The sequence below is a fragment of the Arachis hypogaea genome, chromosome 7 (assembly GCF_003086295.3).
Source record: "Arachis hypogaea cultivar Tifrunner chromosome 7, arahy.Tifrunner.gnm2.J5K5, whole genome shotgun sequence".
In the NCBI taxonomy this organism is placed as follows: domain Eukaryota; kingdom Viridiplantae; phylum Streptophyta; class Magnoliopsida; order Fabales; family Fabaceae; genus Arachis; species Arachis hypogaea.
In genome coordinates, this window is record NC_092042.1 from 4,040,797 (window position 1) to 4,055,823 (window position 15,027).

A 15,027-nucleotide genomic window follows, 5' to 3' on the forward strand; every position below is an offset into this window, starting at 1 on the left:
TTATTGGGTGGAAACTCACCTGCAGTCGACTGCAGGTGAAGTTGCTTCCGGATCGTTGACACGTGTTACGTTTAAAAAAAATCAATTTATTTTATACAAATGGTTTATTTAAAAAAACCGGTTTAAATAGATCAAATAACTACTTTTAAAATAATTTAAATTTTTACCGTATGTTATTCCTAAATTCCTAACAGATGAATTTGATACGTTCTTTTTCTTCATTCATATTGACCCATTTTTTTTAAATTTATCTGAAATTTTTTTTTATTTAATTCTTGTCAAATATATGTATACAAATTGTTTGAAAAAGTAAAATTTAGTATTTTGAAAAAGAAACAAAATTCATGGTTTTTTTATAGAAATGGCATAAATGATATCATCTGGCTTTTTTTTGTGTTTCTATTTCTATTTTCTTGATGAGTTTTGTTTTGTTTTCATAACTTACATTTTCAGTTGCTTTTAAATTAAGCAGTAAACAGATTTTAAATTAAGCTGTAAAAATATGTTCAATTGCAAATTTATTGTTAAATTAAATTTTATGGTAATCAATCAATTAATTTTTATTTTACTAATAAACTATTTTCATACAAATTATGTTGATTTTTCGATATTATTCTATAAATAATTTTTTTTTAAGATAATAAGACTATAATTTACTTGTCTAGAAATTATGATTTCACTGTCATGCACGTTTTTGTGTTTTTACTTATCAACTAGAATTTATTTTTTAATGAAATTAGAATTTATTTTCAATAAAACAAAAGTATCTAATCAAAATATTAATTTGGTCTCCTTAAATAATTGAACATAATATTATTAATTTTGTCTACAACAAAAAATTTTAATAAATTTTTTCAAAATAAAATTGATTCAAAAATAGAGAAAAAAAAGAACAACTAATGAAAATATTTATTTTGACATTGCCATAAAAAATATGATAGCCATAGAAAAAATTCAACCAAATAAAAAGGACTTAACTCATACAATTAAACTACCATCATATCATCACAATAAACTATAACATCACCAACTAAAGAGATATATAATAAATATGAAAGATATCATGCCAAAATTTCAACAATGCTCATGCTATCAACTAGTCTAAGTTATACCATAATTACATTTTTATCTTCCATCACATGAAATTGCCATGAATTATCTTGGCATTTATGATCCTGAATATCAAAATGGTGTGATGACATAAATATGTACGTATTTATTAAATAATTTTCATCATTCACGGAGGAATGAATAAAAACATAAATTAAGAAATACATTTGAAACAATAAATTTGATTAAGAAATATAAATAAAAGGAACATACCTAATTGAAAGTTTCATATTAGTTCTGAAAAGGGATTGAAAGAGTGCGAAACGAAGAAGGAGGGAATAAAAGTAACTGCTTGGTCCAATTTAAACCGGTTTTTTTTAAATAAATCATTTATATAAAATAAACCGATTTTTTTTTAAACCACATAGTAACACGTGTCAGCCATCCAGAAGCAACTTCACGTGCCTATTGTGCTGTGCTGTAATAAAATATGGGAACCGCTTGGTGTTCACCTTTTACGCTTAACCTTTTTTAGACTTGGTTTGGTAAAGCTTTTACTTTTCAAAAGTAACTTATGAAAGCTGTTTTTTAAAAGACAACTTTTTAAAAGTTGCTGCACTTGCGTTTGGTAAAACCACGTCAAAAATAGCTTTTAATAAGCACAAGCACTACAATTATGTTTGGTAAAATAGCTTTTAAAAATTAAAAAAATTATAATAAACATATTTATAACGAAGAATAATTTTTTTTTAATTTTAGGGACCAATAATTTAAATATTTATTTGATTTATTCTCTATATTAATATAAATAGAATTAGCAATAGTCAATAATAAAATTGTATGTAATCCAATGTTAGTACTGATATATCCATTACTCATCTATATATATTAACTCACTTTTATAAATCACAAAAAATGGGACACATATCTCAAGTAAAATTATATATCTATATTTATATATGTATATATATGTTGTTATTATAATTTTGACTAATGTTCATGAAGTTGGTGTATGAAAATTTTATGATTGGTTTCCATAAATCAGGTCTCTTTCTTCACGTTCTAAAAAAGAGAGAAAAACAAACATTTATTAGAAAATACAAAAATAACTCACAAAAAATAATATAAATAGACAGATGTTCATACCTAATACGTGATAGAGATGTATTTGTGTTGAAATTGTAAAGATTAAGTTGGAAAATAAAAAATATATGAAGACGGTGTTAAAATTTATGAAGGTTAGGTTGAGAAATTAGAAATATATGAATATTTCAATTGCAATATAACGAAGGAAATATGTGTGGAAAAGCAAATAAAATCTGGTGTTAATAATTAATAATAGTAATTTTGAATATTTATTATATTAGATTTTTTTTAATTTTGATAAGCACAAGCCAACCTTAAAAAACTCCTTCTTAGGTGCTTTCAAAAGCACCCATAACTTTTAAAAATCGCAAGCACTAACACTTAACCTTTTTAATTTACCTAACACAAGATGAGGTACTTGTGCTTTTAAAAAGTACAAACACCTCTTCAAAAAACTTTACCAAACCCAACCTTAATCTACTCGAAGTTCGGTAGAATTTTTGTCATAGATTAGGATCAGGGGACGGGTGATATTAGTCATTAGCTTACATTATACCATCATATTCTGATTTCTCAATCTTCTATCTGATTATTATTCTGACCCAGCAGCCGTAACGTGATTTACACGATTTTGGGAATCTTCCAGACACTCCATGCCTCCTTGGTTTGAAAGACTGCGTGGGGTTTTGAATAATTTAATCCTATTTGGGTTGTAAGTCTTGAAAATTGAATTTGCCGTTTGATCATTAACACAAGTTTAAAATTCAATTTTGACTTTATAAAAGATTATTAACTGGTTCAACCTCATGAGTTGATTTAAACAGAATAAATATAATTTATTAATAATATCACATTCAAACACCATGCATATAATTTATATAAATTATAACCTTCACATAAGTGAACTTCCTTATTTGATACCAAAAATATGCGAAAAAAAAAAACATGAACAAAAACATCTTTTGTAGTTGTAGCACAAATTAACATCATTGTGCTTGGCAACCAGCATTTCTACTAAGCTCAGAGAAAATTGATGTAAATTACTATTCTAAGCATCAGTAACCAATTGATCCAAGGTTTCATCTTCTGCAGATCTCTTGATTCGAGCGACAGTTTTCTCAACCTACAAACAACAATTACAAACTGCTTCATAATCTCACCTTTAATAATGTCATACACGTGCAACTTAATTTCTAAAAGATCATCAATTTAACCTTTGAAAGATCAAATGACACATTACATTAGTCAATTTGTTTTAAAATATTTAAGGTTGTAGAGTCTAATGTTTTAAATTTGATTACCTCAGCATCCCAATTTGTTCTGGCAGTCAGAATTATAAGAGTTACTGTTTGTATAAAAACTCCAAGGATCATTCCCCACCAGATACCCTGCAAGAAATTCCAAATGCTTAGGATTACACTAATTCTAATACAAACTTAGGAGCAGTAATTAATTATTGAGGGAAATGGTAAAGATTCAAACATACAGCTACTCCTAAAGATGTTTTGAAGCCAAGGATACATCCAACAGTAAGACCAATGACATAGTAACAAAACAAGTTTACATAAGCAACTATATCTTGCCATCCACTTCCAATTGCAACTCCTGAAAAATTTCAAATGAGCCATTAGCATTTAAATCATATTAGATTAAGACCCGCACAATGCACAAATAGCTAAATTAACTATACTATATACTATAAATTTAAAAGTATTATATTCTTTACGAATTAATCAGATAATAGTTTTAATGTAGATATTAATTATATTTAACCGTTACTTTTTAATTCAATTAAGTAATAATAGGTATTAAATTTGATTATTTTTGTATTATTACTATATAAATATCTATTATTTTTATTTTGCAAAATTGACATCTATGTAAAATTGCTGATGTGGTATAATCACATAAACCAATATGTCACAAACTTATATTATAATAGGTTTGTATCAACTTTTATATAATAAGAATAGATAAGAATAGATAAGAATATAACAAATTTGACTAAGTCATTCCAATTTTATGAAGACACTTTGGGCAAAGGATTCAATGGTCCCAAGACGTTTGGACCATTAAATGGTCTCATAACAAAACATGTTTTTTAAGTTTTTCAATAACCGCTAAATAGTCCGTTTCTAATTTTAATTATAAATTAACCCTATATATTTTATTTAATCATAAAAACTATTTTTTATTTTATAAATTATTATTTTATCATTCATCTATTATCTATTATGTTTATTAATAATAAAAAACAAAAACAATAACGAATTAGATCTTCTATTGATCGTAATAACTTTTTGGACAATCGATTAAAAGTTTATCTTTGATCTATTACATCCGTCGAGGATTTTGAAGTCGTATTTCTTAGAAAATCAATCGATTAGATTAACAAAACAATCGATTGACATTTTTGTCTGGAGACATTTATCAAACTTAGCTATAAAAGTATAATCAAAAGTGTTTTTTCTTTATTACCTGAGAGTATAGGTTGAATGCCATTAAGGAAAACAGATATGACTAACAATGGAGTCATGCTAGAAACACCTTCAATGACTTCAGAGTCAGTAGTGAAAAGCTTGCTCAAACCAACCCTGAAGATCAAGACAATGGCACAAAATACTATACTGATTGCAACGCTTGTTCCATTCACTACAAACACTGAAAATTTTGCTATTCTTGGATGTGCTGCTCCTAATTCATTGCTAACTCTCACACTGAAATCATTGAAATTGTGATCAAAATGTTTGTCTGAAAGTTGAGTGAATGAAACAAATAAAATAAAATTGTGTGTTTTGTTTGGTAACTTACCTTGCTGCTGCACTAAGTCCTAACATAAATTGCATGTCACAGTTCAAGTAGTACATACTGAAAAGCACATTAACATGGAGATTATTGTTAGAAAGAAATTTGAACAATGGTTAGAAAGATCATTCTAAATATGAACTATGAACATACCAAATTGAAATTGTGTCCAGTGAGAGTGTTGGATTTGGGAGCAGACCTGATATAAGCCCTATTCCTTGATTGTACCATATCTCCAAACTACATTTAGGTTCGTTACGACATTATCAAAAATAAATATGTAGATAAACAGTTTTATTCTGTATATTTAACATGTTTTGACAGGTTTAAAAAGATTATCTGATATGAAAATTTCACATGATCTTATCACGTTTGATCTTTTACCATTATTTTTTTTTTGTGACGTGTCATGTTTGGATCCCGTCTCTTAAATTAACAGTTAGATATTATGCGTGATTAAATAGTTACATACCATAACATGATAGCAGAAGCAAGTGTGAGCTTGAAATAAGGCCAAATTCCTTTGAAGGCTTTTAAAGTAAAACCAGTCCAAGTTTGGTTGCACCTTGGGCTAAGAAAAATGTAGAGAGCATTCAAGAAAGCAAGAATGCACCAAGAAAAGCTGAGAGTGAGTGCTGCACCAAGAAGTCCATAGTCCAAAACAAAGACAACTAGCCAACTCAGAAGAACATGCAGAAGGAACACACCAACTGACATGTATGCCAAAGGATTCACTATGTTCTGTGCTTGCAGGAACCTCTGCATTGGACAGGTTACTGCGAATGCGTAGAGCTGAATGATTAGTCCTCGGGCGAAAATCTGCGCCTGCTCGGCTATGCTGTCTGATTGACCTATGGCTTTTAGAAAAGGCCCTGAGAACCAATAGAGGAATGTGAGTAGCACAGCTGCACCTAAGTGTAGGATGATTGCTCTTTGCAATATGACTCCCATTGCCGCATGTTTCGCAGCTCCATAGGCCTGACCACACACTGTTTGCACTGCACTCGCCATCCCCAACTGTTTGATGGAAATTTAGAATTCAAAACTGAGCATACTATCATAATATTACCAAAGATAAGTATGAGATTTTTGAGAGAATAAGAATGCATACCATAATTCCATAAGCAAGACCTTGAATTCCAACACTAGCTATGGAAGCTCCAGCAAGCTCTAGAGACCCCAAATGGCCAGTAAACATCAATGTTACAAAGCTTAGCATGTAATTGGAAACGGACACAATAATGGAAGAACCAGAGAGGAGCCAGAGGAGCCTTGACTCCCAAGCAACAAGCTTCAGCCACCATCGCGCCTCGATTGGCTTGTATTCCAAGAAATCCTCAATGGCATCAGCTGACAAAGCTGAAACCTTTGTGTTTGAGTCTAGCAATGGTTGGTACTCCACAGACCCCATGGTTCTCTGTGTCTCACTAATCATTCAAACTAGTTCACTACATGAAAAGTTATTGCTAGTAAACTTGTATAAATAAGATGTGGAGGGCTAGGAAGGTAGATACATAGTTTAACAACTATACCATGTGTACATAAAAAATTAGCCCCCATCACAAAATATATATTGAAATTCAAAATACCAAAATTCTAAAAATCGAACTGTTATTAAACAAATAAAGTTAAAAGTGCAAAATTTAAGGGTTCAATCGAAAATCAACCGGAATTGAATCGAATATGATAAAATAATATATTTATATATAAAATATATAATTTTAAGAAAAAATTTTTTTATTTTATTTTATTATTTTAAATCGTTTAAAAAATTGTATCGGTTCAACCGATTAATTAATTTTTTGACTGATTTTTTTTACTCTTTGAAAGGTTTGTTACAAATCCATTTTTCACTTAAATCGAATTGATTTTGTGATCGATTCTTGGTTGATTCGGTTAAACTGACGGGTTCGATTTGGATTTTAGAACCATACAATATATATTTTAGAAATGAATTAAACAATACATGTATTTATATATAGATATGTGATAGCTAATTTAGTACTTGATTTTCTATATGCACATAATATATTTTTATATATTTAATTACCATCGTGGAATTAGTTAAAGTAACAATGATTCGATTTAAGTCATGAAAATAGAAAAAAAATTCTTATAAAAGAGACTTCATCCCTTTTATGGAAAACCATGTTGGGTTGGGTTGAAAATTAGTCAAATTCTTAGTAGCAAGACTTAGATACTAGTAGTTCGGTTGACATAAAAAGGAGAAAAGAAAACTATTATGTTTTGTTTTCTTTCTAATTTTGTTAGCTGTGTAGTTGTCTCTTTCCCTTCAATGGGCCAACTACCAAGTGAGTGAGTAAATTTAGTTGTTGAAAAGAAGTGCGAGCAATGAAGGTCTGGTATCAGCTTCAGGTCTTCATTTGACACTCATTTTCATTTGGATTGAATTTGAATTTGTGTTTGAGTTGTCCCCACTTTTATATTTAATTAATAATAATGGTTCTTTTCTTCTTTACTTCACCATTAATAGGAGAAATACTATTTGTCTTTATTTTGATTAATGAAACTAAATGCATATTGTGTATTACGTGAATGTAGAATCATAACCATTGCTGGAATTAATAATGATGATAACTACAGTTAATCTTAGAAGTATGAAAATCATTAAAATTAATGAAACTAGTGCAAAAGTGTATATTCACATTAATGTATATTCATGAGTCATGACTACTGTGTGAGTCAAGCATGATGATAACAACATTTCTTCATACAAAGTAATTTTATTGGTGCATCTAATTACGTAATGCTACATCAACAGAGACATTTTTTACGACATACATAAAATACTACAACAAAATGTGTTTGAAGATACGTCATCTTCCCACTGAAATGGCCATCATCAGATTGATAAATGGCCTGCAAAATTAACCATTTTCAAATTCATCTCTAAACGTCATTCAACTTCCATAGCAGACATACAAGTACGAGTAAAAAAATATATTAACATGGAAGAAGCTGTACAATTAAAGAAGCCCTAGCAAGCTCGGGATGAAAGGGAAGGTTGGGATAACAATGGTCACAATAAAAATAAATATAGAGAAAACGGGATGATGACTCATTTAGTCAAAGTAAAAAGTACCACTCCGGTCTCTTTCTTCGAGGTCAAAGTGGCTGTCTTTGGCATGAACTCCTTTAAGGCTTTAGGATATTATTGGAGCGGATGTCTGGAATTTGATTAGAATAGCTTTTGCGGGAGGTTACTTTAACCCGAAATTTATGGAGACTCATTATTTTGATTCCTAAGATAGAAGCGCCAACGTTTATAAAGGATTTCAAGTCCATTAGCCTATGTAATGTGATGTACAAAGTCATTACGAAGGTGTTGGTTAATCGCTTACGACCTTTCTTGGAAGAGATCATCAGCCCCCTCCAGAGTAGTTTTATCCCGGAAAGAGGTACACCGGATAATATCATTATTGCCCAAGAAGTGCTGTATTTTATGAAGCATACAAAGTAAAAAAAGGTATGCTAACCTTTAAGATGGATTAAAAAAAAGCGTATGATAGAGTTGACTGACGGTTTCTTGAGCATTTCCTGACGAGTTTTAGTTTTCCTGCTCCCTCGGTCAGGCTTATTATGTCTTGTGTCAAAGCTTCTTCTCTATCCATCATTTGGAATGGTTCTAGACTCAACAAATTTTCTCCTAACAGAAGGCTCCGTCAGGGTGCACGACCCCATATCCTTTGTCATTTGTATGGAGCGGCTTGCCTATTATATTTCCAAGTTAGTGGATAATGGGTGTTGGGACCTGGTAGCTATTTCTAGAGGTGGCCCGAGAATATCGCACCTTATGTTTGCTGATGATCTGTTGTTGTTGTTAAAGCAAAAAAAAGCTCAAGTGCAAGTTGTGATGAATGCTCTTAGCAACTTTTGTAAAGTTTCGGGCATAAAGATCAACCTTAAAAAGTCTAAAATTTTGTGTTCCAAGAATGTCAGCAATAGAAGAAAAGATTTGTTCACTGAGGTATCTCCATCCGGTTTACCCAAGACTTGGGGCGATATCTTGGTGTGAATTTGAGTTACTCGAGGACGATTAGGGCTACTTTTAATAACATCCTAGACAAGATTAGAGGGTGTCTTGCTGGCTAGAAAGGCAAAATCCTTAACAAAGTAGGTAGATTGTATCTCATCAACTCAGTGGTCTCATTTATCCCTATTTATAATATGCAAGTGTCTCTCTTTCCAGTAGGTGTTTGTAATGACATCTCTTCTATGATGCGCAGATTCCTCTAGAAAGGACAAGTTGATGGGAGAGGGATGAGTTTTGTTAATTGGAAGACGGTAATCACCCCTAAAAAAATGGTGGTCTTGGAGTAAGGAATCCTCGATGGTCTAATATTGCTTTTCTAGGTAAGCTTATTTGGCACCCTTACAACTCTTCGGAGAAAATTTGGGTTCAACTTGTCACATATAAATACCTTTCGAATAGGGAAGTGAGAACTCTCCCTTTTTCTAATAATGCTTCCCCTTTTTGGAAGGGTATTTATAAAGCCTTCCAAGTCTTGCAAGATAGCTATTCCTGGAGTATTGGTCTTCCTCGCCAATCCTTCTGGTATGATGGTTGGAGATTTGAAGGGTCCTTGTAGACGTTCTTCCCTTTGTCCACATCTTGGATATTGAGCTAAGACTTCAAGATTTATCGGAGAATGGTACTTGGAATTTGAATCGGGTTTGCACCATGATTCCAGAGGAGTTGAGACAAAATATTCTAGCCTATAATCTGGACCTTTAAGTTGGAAGTAGCACTGGTTGATTTTGGAATGCATCCTCTTCAAAGGTTTACACCTCAAAATGGGGCTATTATTGGTTGTGCAAGAGGAACTTAAATTGGGATGATCAAAACAATTGATTGTGGTTTTGGCGACTGAAGGTTCCTGAAAAGTATAAGTTGTTGGTCTGGCTTTCTCTTCATCAAGGGTTACCTAATGTTTCCTTTCTTTTTCGGAGAGGCCTTACCTCTCCAGATCTTTGTCCTCGGTGCAACTCTAACCCTGAAACTGTGCTTCACTGCCTTCGTGACTGTCTTATGTCTCGCGATATTTGGCAAAGGTTGAATTATGATCAGGTGAACCTTGATTTATTACCTTGGATTTTGAGAGATAAGAATTGTAATGCTTATTGCTTTTTTTCTGCTCTTTGGTGGATATGGAAGGAGAGAAACAAGGCTATTTTCAATCCTTCAGATCATTGGGCTCTGAATAATGTGATTGTTGTAATCTATGCCTCTGAGAATAAGTTACACAAGATTTTTACCTTGCAACAAGCTTCCTGCATGTCTCCCTTAATTCTAGACTGGATCCCCCCTGCCCATGGCTCTGTCACGGTCAATTGTGATGCTAGCAAACTTGATGCTGATGGTGTTGTTGGCTTCGGTTGTGTTATCCAAGATTGAAACGGTATGTGGAAGACAGGCTGTGTTGGTATTATTTTCCCTTCCAGTGTTCTTTAGGGTGAATTATTTGCTATTTAGAGAGGATTATTGTTGGTTTGAGAGGCTGGTTTTAAAGATGCTTATTATGAGACTGATTGCCTTGAGACCTTCCTTTTGTTGAGAGATTTTTCTGCTCATACTAGCAGAGAAGATTTGTGTCATTACTCAACATCTGTGGAGGACAGAGCTAGTGTTGATTCAGAGAACGGCAAATTGTGTAGCTGACTCATTGGCCAAACATGCTATCAAGGAAGGTGTTTACCATGCTGAATGGCTGGAGTCATGGAAGGGTCTTCACTTCTTCTTTTTTTTTAGTTACAGTCACCAAAAAGAAAATGTAAAAGTATTGCTCCTACGCTCCCTTAAGAGTTCTTTTAGTTGAAGTCTACAAAAATATTTGTAACATGGAGAAGCTACCTCCACCAAATTTAATTAAGGGCAAGAAGGGAGGTAACAAGAGTATTACGAGTACTACCATATCTACGACTACCATACCAATGTGAAGGTTGTGGTAGGCTTAGAGAAGGGGGGGTTGAATCTATGCCTTCCTTTTTGGTTGCTGTTATTACCCTTTTAAAACAAATTTGCAGTTTTGATTCTGTTTGAACTCAGCAGCGGAAATTTATGAGACAATTTATTTTTGTCTCATGAATATCAGAAAACAGAACACAGCAGAGAAGAGAAAAGCTAACACCAGCATGTATCCTGGTTCGGTTGCCTTGTGCTATGCAACCTACATCCAGTCTCTTCCACAACTATGGAAGAATTTCACTATAGTTAACAGTATTACATACACCAATAACACAGGATTGACCCAATCCTTTCACACTCAAGTTCTAACCTAACTTGACATTAGCTATGCTAATACCTAACTATACCTCTTAGTGCTAACCCAACTAAGAAAGGGATACCTTACAGGTACAAGATACAAGACATTTAACCATCCTAAAGAAATCTGAAAATAACTCTAGGCTTTTCTCTCAAGTGTTTCACTCAACCTTTTTCCACTCATGGCTTTTTCTTGAGCTTTCTCACAATGCCTTTTCTCACAAGAAATTACAGAAAGATAAACTTAGAAAAGTACATTACAATCAGTAAAACATGAAGGAGATTGACTTCATCAACAGCCTCTGTGCTATGCGAAAAACCATATTAGCAAGCCTCTGATTCAGTTCTTCATACTGGCGGAATGTACCTTTGATTAGGTTACACTGTCCAGTTAGTTGAACTTCTTCAAAAAGCTCTTCTCAGAACAAAACCTCAATTCACTGGTTTTCTCTCCTTAGTTTCTGAATGAACAGCAAGCCTCTTTTATCTCCTTGCATGTTGATGGGTTCATCTTCCTAGGTCAACTCCTTGAGCACTGAGCTTTACCAACCCACAAGCTCACTTTTTCTTCTCAAACATCAAAGTAGGACCTTTGCTTCTGACTTTTCCAACTTGACCGAAAGCCATGAAGGAGTAACCGAAATTGTCTTCCAATGGTCAACCAAATCTGAACCATAGAGATGCAACTTGGTCCCCAAGAATCTCTTGTGACCGTGAATTTGTAGCAGTGAAGAACAGAGATCAACTTTTCTTTTGAATGCCATTTTCGGATAGAGCAGAGAGTTGGGAAGAAGGGATGAGGATCTGATGCATGCAGGATGAGATGGATTACCTTTCTTAAGCTTGATTTGGTTTGGAATTTATGTTTTAGCTTCTGTGCTTCAAGCTTCAACTCTCTCTTTCTTGCTTCTTTGGTTTCTAGCTTAGTGAAGAAGCTCTCTCTCTTTCTTACTTTTTCTGAAGTTGATTTGACTTGGTCAGAAAGTAGAGGAACGTTGCACTTCAAGAGGGAGAAGACTTCAATCTTACAAAAGAAGCTTTGTGAGATGGATACGGGTTTGGATTGAATTTCCATTAAGCAACCCGGTTGGCCCATCAGATCCTTTGGCTTTGTTTCTTTTGGGCTGAGTTTGTTTATTTACCCATCAGCCTTGCTAAATTATTATTATACCATTTGGGCTGCTTAAAATGAATTTGGCCTGCAACATGAAATAAATAATTAGCAACATATACTTATTAACATTTAACATTAATTATTTATTTTGCCCAAAAATAATGTTTGTCATCATTAATTAATTTAGTTAATTTCTTAACTCAACAATCTCCCCCTTGATGACAAACATGATTTAAGCAATAATCAAAAGGAATTGAGTTTGAGTAAGGTTTGGAAACTCCCTTTGATATTTGTCATTTGCTTTTATGTTGCTCCCCCTTTTCTTTTCAATATTAGCTCCCCCTGGATTTATGCTTTCCTCTTTGTCCCTATTTCACATTGTACTTAAAGAAAGCACAATAAAGAGCTATGCACACTATATCTTGTATAAGGAATATCAAATGAGCAACATCACATAATCAGCCCAATCATCAGCATCAGTATTCAGCATGTAGAATCAAAATTTAGTGCAGCAATTAGACAAAAAATTTCAAAAGAAATACTGATAGCTGCATCAATGCCAAAAAATTGCTTATCCTACTATTACTCCCCCTTTTGTCATCAAGGGTGGACGACTAGCAAGATCAACAAAAACAGTAAAACAAATCCTGCAAGAAAGGTTAGATCACAGTTTAAAGTCCCAACTAAACCATCAACAGTGCAGCAGTATTTAGAGTTATTACAGTCATCCAAAATAAAACAGTTCAATGGTAGTAAAATAAATAGAATTCATGAGACAGAAAGAGCAGCAGCAACAGTTTTCATGAGACAAAATCTAGGCATCAGAACCACTCCCCTCTGAAGCAGCTTCCTCTTCAACGTCAGTGGCAACATCTTCATCATTTTGAAGGTTATCAATGAAGGTCATGAGCACAACCACACTATCCCTCGATTTCTTCAGAAAGTTCTCATGCTTGCTAGCTAGTTTCCTTTGTTCCTTGCTCATGGCAATCAAGTGATTTGATTGGGAGACAAACTCTTGAGCAACATCCTTAACCACATTTAGCAGAGTAGATTTCTTTCCAGTGGAGATGGATGTTCCCTCAGTGGAAGGAGCAGGAGAATCCTCGGGGACAAAATCATCATCTTCATCATCTAGGACAACTCTTTCAGATCTAGTGGGTCCTTTGTGCTGTTTCACTGAACCACCTCCCTTTAGATATGAATGTCTATTTTCATATTTCTCATTGGTCAAGTCAACACCAAAATACTCAAAAATACAAGTTAGAAACATGCCATAAGGAAGAGCTTTGTCCTTTTCAATTCTAACAGAATCAAACATGTATCTAACCATCAAATATGCAAATGAAATTTCAGTTTTAGTGAGAATGGCATATAAAACAAGAGTGTCAGTGTATGAAACCCTTTGATATGAACCACTTTGGGGAAGTATAATGTGGTTTACCATTCGATGCAACTGAACACGTTCATATCCTAGGACTTTGTGTGTGGGTGTAATGCCATCTATTAAGGAGACATGTTCACAAATACTAGCCAGGGCATCATTGTAAGAAACTCCAACTCCTTCATCCCACTTAACTGACGTGTAGGCACAAGGCCCAACATCAGTATACTTCAAAGCATCACTGATCTCATTGTTTAAAACTATATCTCGGCCCTTGACATACGAATGAGCAGTGCCTTCATGATAAGTCATGTTTGCATAAAACTCTTTGACCAACAAGGGATAGACAGGTTTTTTGATGTCAAAAAGGTGATTCCAGTCCAGAAAAATTAAGTTGTCAACAAAAGGAAAACCTTTTCTTTTCAAAGATGGCAAATCAGCGAGAAATGAAGGACACATGGTACGATACTGGATAACCCCTTCATAAAAATCATTGTTCATGGCTGATTTGAATCTATAAGGGTTATAGTTCGAATGAGAGGTCAAAAAATGAGCTTTGTGATCAAACGGCCCAATGTCAGGTTCACTAACTGATTTGAGAGGAACTCAAGTTTTACCTCTCTGTGATCGCACAGGAACTGACCTTGCCCTGAGTTGTGGTGGCTCGGGAACAGGTTCCTCCATCACCGGACGCTTCCCTTTGGATGAGGATGGCTTTGCAGAACCAGGTTTTGAGGAGCCAGGCTTGGAAGATGTGGCTTTTGGCGGTGGCGTCGGCTTGGCTGAGACAGGGATCCTTGGCGTGGTCTTGGTTCGGGCCATGGGACTAGAGCGAGGAGGAGAGGGTGAAGGCGTGAAGGTTCGGTCTTGGGAGCGAGTTGCAGGTTTGGTGGGTAGCTTGTAAATCTTTTCACGAGGAGCCCTTTTTGCAATGGTTTTCTTCCTCATTTGGTTAGATTCAATCTTTTGAGGGAAGATAAGCAGTAAAGTGAGTGGGAAGAAGCCGAAGAGTGTGTGGAAAAGTTATGGAGGGAAGAGAAGGAGTGTTGGTAACCATACCCAAAAAGTGGATTTCTAAAACCATGCAACTACATCACCATTTGAAAAGACTTGAAAAGACATGACATCATTCAAGAAAGATTTTATTTGATTTAATAAAAAGAAACAGGGAATTAAATTTTAAATTTTGAAAGACAACAAAATTAGACTGAAACCCTTTTTGAAAAAAAAATTGAATTAGCTTGAAAACCTTTTCGGGCCACAAAACACACAAAAAAACTTTTAAGGAAGACTTAAGCACACAAG

The 15,027-nt window shown here is 33.8% G+C and overlaps 1 protein-coding gene across 1 annotated transcript; it reads right to left on the reverse strand.

Annotated features, from left to right (window-relative positions):
• Window positions 1-2,989: 2,989 nt before the first annotated feature.
• On the reverse strand, window positions 2,990-6,459 carry LOC112702080 (protein DETOXIFICATION 41). Its single transcript, XM_025752969.3, has 8 exons — window positions 6,053-6,459; window positions 5,414-5,958; window positions 5,095-5,181; window positions 4,948-5,004; window positions 4,615-4,853; window positions 3,623-3,741; window positions 3,438-3,524; window positions 2,990-3,259 (listed from the first exon to the last, which is right to left on the reverse strand). Exons 1-8 carry the CDS (start codon window positions 6,374-6,376, stop codon window positions 3,185-3,187), a joined length of 1,533 nt encoding a protein of 510 aa, XP_025608754.1. The 5' UTR covers window positions 6,377-6,459; the 3' UTR covers window positions 2,990-3,184.
• Between the last annotated feature and the right edge of the window lie 8,568 nt (window positions 6,460-15,027).

Excerpts from the sequence above, each read along its gene's own strand:
- LOC112702080 (XM_025752969.3), bottom strand. The coding sequence starts at position 6,376 with ATGATTAGTGAGACACAGAGAACCATGGGGTCTGTGGAGTACCAACCA. Across the intron at positions 5,959-6,052 it reads GTCTTGCTTATGGAATTATG|TTGGGGATGGCGAGTGCAGT; the intron begins GTATGCATTCTT and ends TCCATCAAACAG. Across the intron at positions 4,854-4,947 it reads GGACTTAGTGCAGCAGCAAG|TGTGAGAGTTAGCAATGAAT; the intron begins GTAAGTTACCAA and ends CAATGATTTCAG.